Raw genomic sequence first — 13695 nt, 5'->3', positions numbered from 1 at the left:
CCCCTCCATCCCTCTTGGTGTGGTTCAGGGAAATATTTTGATCCCTTATCAGCTCAAATTCCTATTTTTCTTAAGCCTATAGCAAGGATCCCAGCTGTCTGCATAGGAATGTGTGTAAATGTTGTGTACATGTTACAAATATACAGGGAAACACATTGATCTCTTTGTGGAAAAAGTGGAAGTGTTTTTTGAAGACCTATAAAGTGTCCTGCAGAACAAGAATAGTATTTCTTTCACACATGAAACTTCTGAGGAAAGATGTTAAAGTGATTCAGTAAAGCAGGAGCACACGATTCCTGTGAACCTTGAGAAACATCAGCTTCTGGAGAGGAGACACTCAATGTGAATGTCTTTTATACATTTCAGGCATTCCTTGACTAATCAAGTGTATTAACAGAAACCTCTTTAATACAAGATATATATGTATTATGGTGAGGCTCAGCTCAGTAGGTATTCCAATATTTTGTTTACAGATATTTCCAGCTAAGAAAACATTTTCCTTATACTGCTGTCTATGTTGAAGCTGCTGGGGTCCGGTAGAGTTTCCTTTAATTAATCAAAAGGCTGTGCTGCTCCTATGAATCTGGTAGAGAACAGTGATCAAATGTGAAGAATTAAAGGCAGATCTGAAGATTCAGCAGAAGCTGCAGTTTCAGAAGTTTCCTGTGCCATGACTGACTTTACTGCTGTGTTGTAGAGGCTTGCAAACTGCTGACTGAGAATTCCAAGCTGAGGATGCTGTGCAGTCCAGCCATTTCCTGAGAAAATTGCAGAGAGGAATGTTTGCCAGTGTAGCCATTGAAATGACTGTCACAATTATTTTTCTTTTCCAGTTTGGTGATATTGTGGGAAGATGAGGAAATGAGTGAAAATCACTGAGTGCTGGGTATTCAGCAGGGCAAGATGATGAGTAAAAAGTGGGATGAAGTGAGATAGGTATTACAGATTAGGTAAGAGAAAGTGGAGAGTACCAATAAAATCAAAGGACAAGGCTACCAAGTATTGGAAGACTGAGCATCCAGTTGCTCAGTTTAAACACATGTGCTAGGATCCATGTCTGTGACAAGATACCTCCTTCATGTTTAACAAGGCAACATGCATATTTAAGGTGGATGTTTGGCATCCCTGGCTTCAAGAGGAATCATAATTTCCTTCCCCTTTCAGGTTTGGGAGTTTAGCTGGGTCATAGGATTCATCTCTGAAGTCCTCAGGCCTAAGAGCTCCTGATGATACAAAGAAGGGTCTCTTTCCACGTCCTAACCAAAATACTGCTTTAGAGCCTCTGACCAGGCAGTTTCTATATAACAGCATCTTCTGTGGGCATAACAGTACAAAGAAAACCATTTCTTATGGAATCTGATGTTTCTCATGGTTTGACAACATGTGTTTGAAGCTCTATTGGAAAATGATAGTGTAATGGAAAAAAGTGTCAGAGCCGAGAATGTGTAGATTCTCCAGTTTGGTTTCTGTTTAACAGCTGCAGGAAAAGAAGGTGACAGGGTCATGAGACTACTTTTATCCAAACCAGTTTACCATGGAAGATTTGAGCCTTCCTGTGGTTTACTTTTCTTTTTGTCTGTAAAGGTATTTTTTTAGGATATTGTTAGTTATTTTTTTCCTGTATGCACTGCATCACAGACTGACATATTTGTTAATACTGAACTTCCTGTTCTGAGGAACTTATTCTAATTTTTAAAATACTGTATAAATATTGTATTCTAAAGAGAGATTTGACTTTTGGAATGGGATTCATTGAAGTTTAATGCCACAATAGGTTCACCTAAGTCTGACTGGGACTAAAACTAAACAAGCACTCTCTGGCAGGAGCCAGTGCCTGCCAGCGTGTGACAGACTTTGTGACGTGGGACAAGAATGCAATTTCTGTGGCTGATCTCTCACCACAAAAACCCCAGTTCCTGTTCATTAAGTTCAATTGTGCCATAGCAGTCTTGGGCACATTACCTATTCATTTACTGAAACAATGCTTTCTTACATCTTTGTGAATTAATCTCTAGCTCTATTCTTGGCCTCTCATCTTCTTCTCTTTTGAGACTTCAGCTGTAATGGTTATCTTAAATGATAGCCTTGGGCTGTGTGCAGCCAAAGGGCAGGCAGGGCTGTGCAGCTTCACTGGCTAATCTAATACAGAGCATGCAAAGCACAGGAAGTGTCTTAACAGCAGATAACTAACCCTATATGCCAGTGGTAAACTGAACTAGCTTCTTACTATTGTGAAAAGATATAAAAACATGCATTCACCTAAAATTAATTGTCCATTTGAAATCTTAAGCAGCCATGTGGAAGAAATACCAATCCATTAATGTCACAATTTCATTTTTTTGCACATCTTCACTTTTTGTGCCAACTTTGAGTTGAGTGCATTCCAGAATTTAAATTCAAGGAAGCCCAAGGGTCTAATTATTTACACTTCGAGCTGCTCGGCAACTGTGAAAATGGAATACCTAGGAACCAAAGCAATAGCCACACTGAAAATGATTGCCAGTGAGCAGTTGAAGATGCTGGGTAACAGCAGTTTGCAGGGATTTGCTGTGAAGCCATGGTATTCTGATCAGAATGGCACCTGGTATGAGAGCCTTCTGAAAACACTGAATGTCTTGCAAGGCTCCAGATGATTTTTATCTGTAGTAAAGGATTTCTTACTCTGTTCTTTTCCTTGTCTCCCCACCAAAGCCACCTCTTCATATCATAAAAGGAGGAAATAAAGGATTCCAGGCAGTTAAGTTTTATCCCTGGCTCTGCCATTGCTTGAGGAGGCAATCTGTACAAAGCCATAGAGCACTTTTTTCTCTCTCCTCTCTTACATGGGACCAGTGCTCACCTGACTTGTGACAAACACTGAGAAATTTCATCCGGCTGTAAATTATCATCATTATCATCATCATCAAAATGAGATTTAAAGTTACTGAGGAGGAATATCTTCTTTATTCTGTGGAAAATCTTTGAAGGCCAGCTTTTTATAGCAATACGCACTCAGGTTTTGAGGCACCTTTTTTACACATGTTGGTTGTTTTTTAAGCTGTCACATTATTATGCCTACTTAACATGCACAGCAGGCATTAACTTTGGCATCATGATCCAGGCTTTGACCTGCTAGGAGCTAAAGTTCATCTACTCTGCGTTAACTGATTTTTCCTTATCTCATCACTCCTTTCTCAAACCTTTGCTTAATGACCCTGTGTAGGTTTAATCTCCTGCAGACAGCCTTTGCCAGCTTTGTGATGCTGTCAGGCAAATAAAGATGCAGTAAAGTCTGTTGCCTGATTCGCACTGCTGTCACTGAGGAATTTTTTCCAGACTAGAAGAAGCCACTGTTAATCATTAACCAGGGAAGATCTATGCAGTTGGCTGTTATCCCAGAAGCTGAACTGAGCTGTAAATGATAATGACAGTTACTAGTTCAGAAAATTTGATCCCAGTAGTTTTATTTCACTCAAAATTGTTATCATTAAGAAGCTGCTTGTAGTTTAATGGAAGCATTGGCGGATTGAGCTGGCACTAGCTAAGTGTTCTGTTCTACAAGACTGGTCACGTTTTCCACAGGAAATTGTTTTATAAATCATCCTGGAAGTTTCAGCTTATTTGAATGCCTGAGAGTGAAGCATGCTATAACAATCCGTAATGGGGTTTGAGAGGAATATGGCATTAATAATACCTGGGAGCTGCCAGGTAAACAAGAGAGAAACAACACATTAAACATTGGAAATGCAGTTATTTCTGAAACAGCTGTGGGCCTTTGCCCAGCCACCAGTTGATGTTGTGACCACAATCCTGCCAAATGCTGAAGTAAAGGAAGTTCTCTTACAGGGAATGTGCATCTCATAAGACTGTCCCAACATGCAGATTAATTAGTTCTTAAGGACTAATATTAGAGCTAGTGACTAACTGGCAAGACATGCTTAGCAAAGAAACTGTGGAAGGGAGTAATTTTTGTCAGTGTTTTTTCAGAGTATTTTAGCTGCTTCTTAGTAAAAAGCTGAATCTTCAAAGGCTGAAATGATACTGATAAAAACAGAACTTTTTTTCTAATAAATAGATTTCCAGTTAGGTGGATTGGGGTGGATTTTTTTGGGGACTCACGCCTCAAATGTTTTCACATAGAATGTGATGGATTTTTAGCTCCTAGATATTACCTGTGTGGGAGTTAAATTTTTTGAGAGCTTGGATTTATATAGTCTCTAGACATTTATTGAATTGTGAACAAGATATTTCTGATTCTTTTATTTAAAAAATATTAGTGTCAATAAACTATTTGCATCACTATCTGCTTTCCCTCACAGTGCTTAAGCTGGTGTGCCAGGCTGCTATACAGCATATCTTTTACTGTCACCCAGATTAAATAAATTCCTAGAGGAAACATCCCTAGGGACTGTGGTGAATATGAAATTTTATCTCCTCCAAATACCACAAGCTTCCTTTAGTGAATTTCAGATTCTGATTCTAATTTGGTAAAACAAAATCCAATGAGTTTGCATTCAGAAAGTCTGCAGCTTCTCAAATGTTCCAAAAATGTTTTCTTTCAGTGTAGGCAACAAAATTACAGAATTTACATACAGAAATACATAATAATCTCTTCTCATTTCAGTCAATCAAGAAAGAAACAGTTGATATTGTCGTGACCTTGAACAGATTGCTGCCTATAGACAGTGGGGTTTCAGCATACCCTCTTAAAATTGTCTTTCCCTGTCCTGCTGAGATGCTTGGGAGCCCTTCTGAAGCCTGGGGGCAATTGAAAGCCATCCTGCTTGCCTGTTTTAAAGAGCAAATAGAGGATAACTACAGGATCTCTTTGGTCCAATAAGAGAAAACTTTACCTGCCTGATTTGTCATGGGTAGGACCCAAATGCTGTGCCATAACAGAAGTACCATTGGGAAACACTTAGCTCTGCTCTACATCCAACAAACTGGGCAATTTATACTTGATTTAATCCACTATTGAGCTTGGCCCCTGAACTAACATTTTCAGAAGATGGAATTTTCTCCCATGAGATTTAAATCTTCTCAAAGTGTGAAAGAAGAAAGTAATTTTTTTCTTTTTTTGCATAGCACCTTCCTTTTTGTACTTTATGGAAAATTTTTTGCATAGTGACAAATGTGTTTGTATATCTTAATCTTTTTCTTTCCTTTGCAGTACTTTCCACATAAGAATCTGAAGATGTTTCTGCCAGTCCAGCCTTTCTGAATCTCAGGCACTCCAGAGGCTTTTGTCCTCTAATGAGGGCTTCTTAGGACTCAGCAGAAAGTACTGAAATAATTCTGGTTCACAGACAGACAGAAGCATCATGTGATCTACAGGATATTTGGAACAGACACATTTTTATCTTCACTGCTGGCCAAGCACTCTGGCAAAGATGGTTGATTGTTGGATTGTGGTTTTTCTTTTTCCCTCCCTTTTTTTTTAACAGTCAGAATCAGAATATTGTTAAAGGTATTTCCATAGAGGTTTTATATTTATGAATATTTAATACTGCTCTTAAAAGTGCAAAAAAAATTGAGAGAAAGATTAGCTTTGGTGTGTTTTCCAAGAGTATTTGAAAGAAAGCACGGGCCTTAAATAATGAGATGCCTCTATCACTGTGTTGTACAGCTGGGATCTTGCATGGAAAATACCTGAGGTGAAAGAACTGCAGTCGAGATCAAGCTCCCAGTGTTGAAGACAACCACAGCCCAGGTTTGCCTTTCAGCCACTGAAATGACAACTGCTGGCTTTGGTGCTTACCTTCAACCAATATTTTATGGATTGTTGTGTCCTTATAAAACTTGAAATATTTGCCTTTTGTATGTGATAACTGTGTACATGACTCATTTCTTCCCGAGATAAATGTTCAAACTGTGTCCTTATTCTCAAAGGGTCTCCTGCATTTTACTCATTCTATGGGCTGATAATGTTGTATGGAGGAACATGATCATCTGTAACTCATGAAGAAGTTGAAGAAGCACAGAACTACTACTATTAAGGACATGAAAAGATATTTTCTTTCTAAACAAGCTATGCAATCTGTCCCATAAAATGCATGAATGCAGTTTTATGTTTCTCTTTCCCCTCCAGCTGGAAATCAGCAAGATCTTTTTGGGTTTTGTTGTGGGGATTTTTTTTTGTTTTGTTTTTTAGTTGTGTGGGGTTTTTTTGTTTTGTTTTGTTTTGTTTTGTTTTGTTTTGTTTTGTTTTGTTGTGGGGTTTTTTTGTTGGTTGGTTGGTTGGTTTTTTCTTTTTGTTGTTGTTGTTGTAGTTTTTGTTTGTTTGTTTGTTTTTTACTTCCAGTATTGTTTAGGTACTGGGGCCTGAAGACAATCATATGTGCATTAATTACTGTTCTAACAGTCTATAGAAGGGCTCTGTCACTTACATGGCTTCTGTATCAAAGTCATCACAATTAAATCTTTTGAAGCATTCTGTTGTCCTTTGAGAATTTTTAGGCTGACCACATACTAATTTCCTTTCTGATCATTATTCCAATTACTATAAAGTTAAATCTTTCAATGGATGAAATGTGTTATATAGAAAACTGTTAAAGTAGAGAACCTAACCTGTTTATAATTTCCGCAGGGATGGTGATGCTTATCTACCTCAGAAACTCTTCTATGTGGTGAGCTTGCAGGGTAGTTTGCTGTTCAGAGTTACACACTATGAATGTAAAGAAAGAAGAAATATTTCTCTAGCAGTATGTGTGTACATTAGAAGTTTCAATGGAAATTTTGGATATTCAAGGTATACAGGACAGACCTGTCTCATTGCTCAGTGAAAATGACACTTGTATGTTAGTAATAACATTTATTTTTAATACATATCTTAGAGCTATCATGTTCAGTGATGTTTATAGCATTTTAGTGCTTCCTTATACTGATACCTCTTTAGATAAAGGAATTAAAACCTGAATTCCCGTAACCAGGTTAAAATTAGCAGAAATCAATCCTCATATTCAGTTCTGATTGAGTACAAAGAGATTTGAGCCTGTTTTTCATTTAGAACAGATTAAGTTAGGTGTATTGGCTGATTGAAATTGTGTGCAAGACATTGGCATTAGGAGAGATGATGTTAAAATTACTTCCTATTAATTGAAGTATCAGCCTAATTTTTAAGAAGTGTATTTCAAGAGGAACATTTAATCTTGAAAGCCTTATGAGGTGTGTAGGAGGATATGATTAGGATGTGTTTGTAAAATACCAGGTTGCAAGATTCAGGATCCGATTATCCAGACACAAAGGATCTGGTGCTGAGGACATAGGTCAGTTCCTTTTGGCACCAACATTCTTCTGTGTGTTAAGATTTTAAATCTTAATTGGACTAAAATTCCTGTTTTCCTGACACTGTATGTCATTATTGGGTTATATCATACTCCCCTATTAAAGGATAAGTGGCTTGGAAGTGCTCAGGGTGTTGTTTCCCTGGGTTCTCCCTGACCTACGTATCACAAAGCCCTTAGGAGACACTTGAGCTTGCAGCCAGATGTTGACCTCGGAATCATCCACCTGAGCTGGGAAACAGAGAAAAAAAGAAATTAGGAGCACATTGTAGAGAAATATTCCTGTCCATAAAGACAAGTTCTTGCAAAATACTGCAGATACAAATGTGTGTAGCTGTCCTGCCTTTTTTTTTTTTCTTTTTTTTTTTTCTTTTGACTTACATTCATGTCCTTTAACAAAAACCAGAGCAACATTGAATATCCCTGGCGTTTGAGAGAGATCCGTGCACTCAGTCCTTCAGCACTGCCTAGTGGTGGGAATTTCCAGCACCTGACGGCAGAGGTGAGGAATAGATTTCTGAAGAGCTTTGTATTTGCACTGCCACAGTTGTCTGTCACTGGATGTCTTGTGACTGGCAATTTTCTTACAGCAAGACTGTTGAGTGAGTGGGTCAGTGGGATGCAAATTTAATCCTGTCACGAGGTACCCAAATCTGCTGGCCTTTGGCATTTGTATTACTGGCACAATCTAACAGATTCTCTAGCAAGTATTTCTTCAACCAGCCTTACTCTAGAAGAACTATTAGGCCATGTGGAAAGAAACTGAAACAGTAAAAGAGGTTTAGATTTAAAACAGTTTTGGATTTGGCCCAAAAGGAAGAGAACATGCATTTTGAATTGCAGAAAAGTGTTAAATATAAACAGATGTTACTATAGTCCTTCAAAAATGGACAAAGAAAAATGAAAAACATTACCTAAAGCCTCTATCAAAACAACTGTGTGTGTAATTTCTTAATTATATACAGTTAAAGCATCTCGAGGGAAAAAAAAAAGTGAAAATAAATAAAACAGTATCAAAAAGTAATAAATAATTTGGGGTTTTAAATTGATTGTTATTTTAAGGAAATATTGTAAGCCAAGATTTGCAATAGCCTTCAGGCCAAAATCTGATTTGCATTACTTCCACATTAATCTCCAGTAACTGCTGACTTCAGTGGAATTAACTCATGTCTGTAATTGGATCTGTGTTGGGGAAAGTACTTGAGGTTTTGCTGCAGTTCTTTGTGCCCTCTCATGCCCTTTTGATGTAATCCTAAAATGCTGAATGCTCTTTTCTTAACCAATAACCACACGCTTCTCTTTGTCAACGGGCTCACTTTTGGAATCTCTTGCAATTTCTTTCAAGCACAGAGGAACAGTCTCCTTTCCTTTTCTCCCCATTTTTAATTTTTATCTTCTTGTGCATGTTAGAGGCACTTATGATGAAACCTCACAAGGTGGCACCACACCACCATAGCAAGTCATAACTTCATAACTTCATTTAACAGTTTAAATGTCCCTGAAATACAAGATACTCTAAAGAATCTGTGATGCCACAAACAAGAATATGAAACTGTGGTTAATTACTGATTTTAAAACTATACATAATTACAGAGAAAGTTTTGTGTTTCTCAACAGCATATCAATAAAAATACGTTTTAATGAAGTCCCTGAAAATTGAAATGTATGTTAAAAATTAAAAGGGGATTTTCTTGCTGAAACTGTAAAAACTCACATTTGAGACACTTGAATAGGTTAAGATTATATTCTAACATAACAGAATATAAAGTAGAGTAGAGTTTTTGTTGTGTATGGGAAATACTGTACTTGTCAGCTCAGAATCCCCAATAAATCAATTTGTGCTGAAGTAACAGCGAGATTAAGAATAGTTTATAATGTTATTGCCCAATACGCCTTCTCTGGGACAGATGATAGAGTGAAATTTGATGAGGAAGACATTAAAGATAATAAAATTATAATTGTTCATGTCTTTAGAAAGATGTGTGTCTGAGACAGAAGTACAGAACACATGAACAGATGTGTGATTCCTCTTTTGTCTGTATCATTTTGCAGTTTTGGGTGTCTTGTAGAGATGTTAGTGACACTGAGTGACTATCACATTCTCTGTGGTGGGGAAAAAGAGGAGACTGTTCTTGGTAGAATTCAAAGAGCATCATTTCAGATAACAGTGCCTTTCTTTATCTGTAAGTTCTGCCATTCTTGTCTGTAAGATATTTTACAATCTGAACTCCAAGTGAAATTCCCCACTGCCCTTTCCCTTTGACTGCCTCGCGTTGGCAGGAGCAGTGAGGACCCAGGTGTGCCAGCCCTGTGCAGTTGCAATGCAGCTGAGCCCTTCCCTCTGCTCTTTCCCAGTCAGGAGCTGTCTCTGCTCTGCTTCCCTCTGCTCTTTCCCAGTCAGGAGCTGTCTCTGTTCTGCTTCCCTCTGCTCTTTCCCAGTCAGGAGCTGTCTCTGCTCTGCTTCCCTCTGCCCTTTCCCAGTCAGGAGCTGTCTCTGCTCTGCTTCCCTCTGCTCTTTCCCAGTCAGGAGCTGTCTCTGCTCTGCTTCCCTCTGCTCTTTCCCAGTCAGGAGCTGTCTCTGCTCTGCTTCCCTCTGCCCTTTCCCAGTCAGGAGCTGGCAGAGCCCGATGTTTCCCTGCACACAGCCATGACTGCCCTTGTACCCATCCTGCAGGTACAGCCTCTGGGGCTGCTGGGTGCTGCTCATCAGCCCTGCAGCACAAGGCACCGTCTGTACCCTGCTCTCCAGTTCCTGCACGGGCAGATTGGGGCCAGATGTGCCTGCAAATGCAGGGCAGAGTGGTTGAACTCTGCTGAAGAGGGTTGTGGGCACCAGGCCAGCCTCCTCCTTTTCTAACTGTAACTTTTCTCCACTGAAATCAGTGGATGTGGCAGCCTGCCAAGAGCAAGGCAACTCATTGCTGTGGGCTTAATCACAGCTCGGGCAATTCAATAGGGATCCAGCTTGCCCTGTACTCTGCACACTGACAAGCTCTGGGATTTGGTAGCTGCTGGTTGAAGGGGTGGTAATTGAAGACTTTGGTCTGGTCCCTCATGTAGAGCTCCGAGCAAGCAGGTACAAGGTGGCTCTGTTTACTTTATAGAAATGGTTTACAGTTTAGTCTGGGAAAGTATTCCTCTGTCCAGAAGCAACATCCAGATTTTCATAGGCCTCTCATCCCCTTGGTTATGGGTGTTATGGTTATGGTCTGTTCCTCACATCACCGTGGAGGCAGCGCTTCACAGATAGTGAAATCATGCTGATCGTTAGTAACCTTTTATTAGCAATGTAATATTCAGGATTATTTCAATGGTACTTAGAAATAAATTGATGTTCACTAGATTTTCCCCCATCCCAGCTGAAAAGAAATATCTCCTACTTAGACATCTGCTTATAGAATCAGAGAATCACAGAAGATGCTGACTTGACCCCTCAGGATTACTCAGTCCAGCTTCTGGCCCTGCACAGGACATCCCAAGAGTCACCCAGGTGTCTGAGAGTGTTGTCCAAACTCTTCTTCAACTTTGTCTGGTTTGGTGCTGTGACCGCTGTCACTGTGGACTAGTAGGCCCTGAGAGGAAAAAGAATATTGATATTTTAACCAAAATGGTATTTTGGGTTTTCTGAAAATGCTAATGCTTTTTTTTCTTTACACAGATAAAAAGTTCTGCATACAAAATGCTGTAGATTCAGAGAGAATTCCGTCTAGAAATTTGAAACTGAAAGACTGTTTCTGTTCTGCCTAAAGAAATAGGTTAGTTGATGTGTATATTCACAGAAATAAATTCAATTGCAGGAAATGCATTGAGGCCTTTCATATGTTTAAAATGTTTCATCTCCTTTATGGCCATTTTAATGACTATTGTTCTGCTAATGTTATAACCAAATGTGATAAGGAAGTATAGAAAAATTTCCTGTTGTAATTTCCCACATCCTCATAATGACAGTAGTATTAGAATTTGCATTCACAAATCCTTCTTACTACACATCTTTAAAATTTGGCTTTCTGCAGAATTTGCTTGCAAATATTCCTAGTGGAGTGATTAATTCTCAGTATTTTTCCCATTTCCAGTTATCTCCTCTAACTGAAAAAGCTGAGGGAATAATTGATGTCCAGAGACATTAATGTGTTTTGAGGTATTTTCATTCCAAGAAACTCACAAAGTTAAACAGTGGGTTATTAATGCCATGTGCTTGGCCTGACTGGCTTAGAGGAGGTTTTTTTCTCACTGTGATAATTCTGTAGTAGGCAGAGATCCTTAGGGGCCAGATCTCCACAGGACTCCTACTCACTTCAGTAGGCAGGCTTCTGATAGGTCCTTAAATAATATTTTGCTTGATTCAAGCATGGAATGCATAAACAAAAAATCAAAACGTCTAGATAATAAACTATTCTGTTTCTGGAGAAATACTAATATGCAGGCAGAGATGGAAAACAGATTTACTGCAAGTATTTTTACTGTCTCATTCTTTATGAGACGGTATGTAAAATGAAAGAAAACATGAAAACTTTGTATGACAGATAAGTGAAGAGGAATTGTAATTATCTCTAGTATGTTCCTTTGATTTTGAAGAGCTTATTAAAATGTGAATAGCTAATCTGAGAGTACTGAAAAATGCAAAAAACCCCCTTCCTTAGCCATTTCATCTGTATCTGACACATTTTGTTTGAAAGTCTAGGCTTTACTACACTAAACAAAGAACATTGGAGTTCTCATAAAGAACTCAGGCATCAGAGCTCTCATTCTATTCTTATTTCCTGTAAAACTGTACCCAAGTCAGCTAACATTCCCTCCCATTTTCTTGCTTGAAATCAGGACATTGTGTACACAAAGAGGCTGCAGACTTCCCACTACTGCCACTGCCTCTGGTATTCTGAGTAAGCATTTAACAGAACAAGTTCTGGTAAAGCCAGAGGAAATACTTTAAACAGTATCTTCATATTTCGACCAAACTCCTTCTGGGAAGAAACCTGAGATTTATTATATCCTTTTGAAAATATCAGTGTGTCCTTTGAAGGTTCACTCTTGTTTTTATCTTCAGCAGAGATGGGGTAGAACACCCAGTGTCCCTGCAGTTCCTGTGTTGTACTCTGGAGAATAACAATACAGGGGAAATGGAGCCTGTTATCTGAGAAGAGCCTAGCAAAAACCTTGACTCAGTAAAATTAAGATGAGGGCGTTATGAATGCTGATGAAACACAGGAAGCTTGATTCAGTGACCTGAATCTGGATCCCTACAAAACCTTCTACCTTTCCTTATCTTGTTTATGTAAGATATGAAGCTCGTAGAATTATTTTATTCATGTCTGATCCAAGAATCTACAAATGTGATTCTTCATGGCCTTTAATTCTTTTTATATTTCACTAAAAAGGGGGAAAGTTAAAGGTATGCCAAAGGAAAGAGAGTCAAGGGCATTTCTCTGGACATCTAATGATTTATTCTGCCCCAAGCAGGATCTTTAACCACCTCCACAAGTGCTGAGGGAGCCAATTTCTAAACTTTTTTCTCTTAGAAGGCCATTATAGGGGCAGGAGGAAAAGACAATCCTGGCAATAAGTTAAAATCAAGATTCACAGGTGATTTCATTTTTGTGAATAGGATTTCCTTTCTATTTAAGACCATCCTTCTTTTAAATGTTTCTACTAATGGTAACACTGGAGTAGTGTTACTGGCTGCCTGTATTGTCTATTTTTTTCTTTTTTGAACTTATGAAACAATTTATATCCTGTCTTTAATGATTTTTGTTAGCTCACAGTAGAAATTCGGGGGTTGTTGTCGGCTGTGATTTATAATTGTCTGTGATGCATAGCAGGGATTTATAATTTGTCTGGTTTGCATCTTTTATCTATGACATAATGAGCTGCTAAAGAGAATTTGTTTAGACAAAAAAAAATTGTATTCAAATGCTAGTACCACTGAGAATGGAATTTTGGCCTGATGTTTCTTCAAATGCACATGGTCAGTGAAAGCAAATGAAGAGAATGGAAATAGCTACATACGCATCCAGAATACTCCCACTGCTTTGGGATCTGGAGATAGAAATTCCTCTTAATTGTATTTCTGTCTTCAATCCAGCTGAAATGCAAAAGTGCAGAGTACTAGTAGTTTTTTTTATATAGAGCTTTTCCAAAGTTCACAAGAAGACACAAGATATTTTGTGTCAAAATTTTAGATAGATTATGGAAGATGAACCCAAACTGCTATGTCACCAACTATTTTTTTTCATGGGTATATGGTTTCAGAGGTTTTTATTCTTATTTTTATTTGTCCATCACTGAACTAGGAATGTATAGTTTATATCCAGAGTCTGCCAAAAGGCACAGGAGAGTGTCTAGATACTACAAGAGTTTTTTCTTGGTTATAAAGTTATTCCATTTTAAATACGATCATTTTATCTGCTTTAAGATTGGTGTAATTACGTGTAATTAA

At 38.4% G+C, this 13695-nt stretch overlaps 1 protein-coding gene across 4 annotated transcripts in view; it reads left to right on the top strand.

Moving 5' to 3' along the window:
- The window catches only part of CIB2 (calcium and integrin binding family member 2), a 42067-nt gene extending 35220 nt beyond the window's left edge, over positions 1–6847 (top strand). For 3 of the 4 annotated variants that reach the window (XM_063412330.1, XM_063412332.1, XM_063412329.1), the window contains exon 6: positions 5150–6843. In XM_063412330.1, the coding sequence (XP_063268400.1) occupies positions 5150–5171 (22 nt within the window). In that variant the 3' untranslated portion in view covers positions 5172–6843. Of the gene's footprint in view, positions 1–5149 lie in introns of all 4 variants that reach the window. The other variant, XM_063412331.1, reaches the window with a different exon arrangement.
- The last annotated feature ends 6848 nt before the right edge of the window (positions 6848–13695 follow it).

Source organism: Prinia subflava, chromosome 15 (genome assembly GCF_021018805.1).
Source record: "Prinia subflava isolate CZ2003 ecotype Zambia chromosome 15, Cam_Psub_1.2, whole genome shotgun sequence".
In the NCBI taxonomy this organism is placed as follows: Eukaryota; Metazoa; Chordata; class Aves; order Passeriformes; family Cisticolidae; genus Prinia; species Prinia subflava.
The sequence above is the reverse complement of the archived record's forward strand: the minus strand, read 5'-3'. Positions and strand labels throughout refer to the sequence as shown.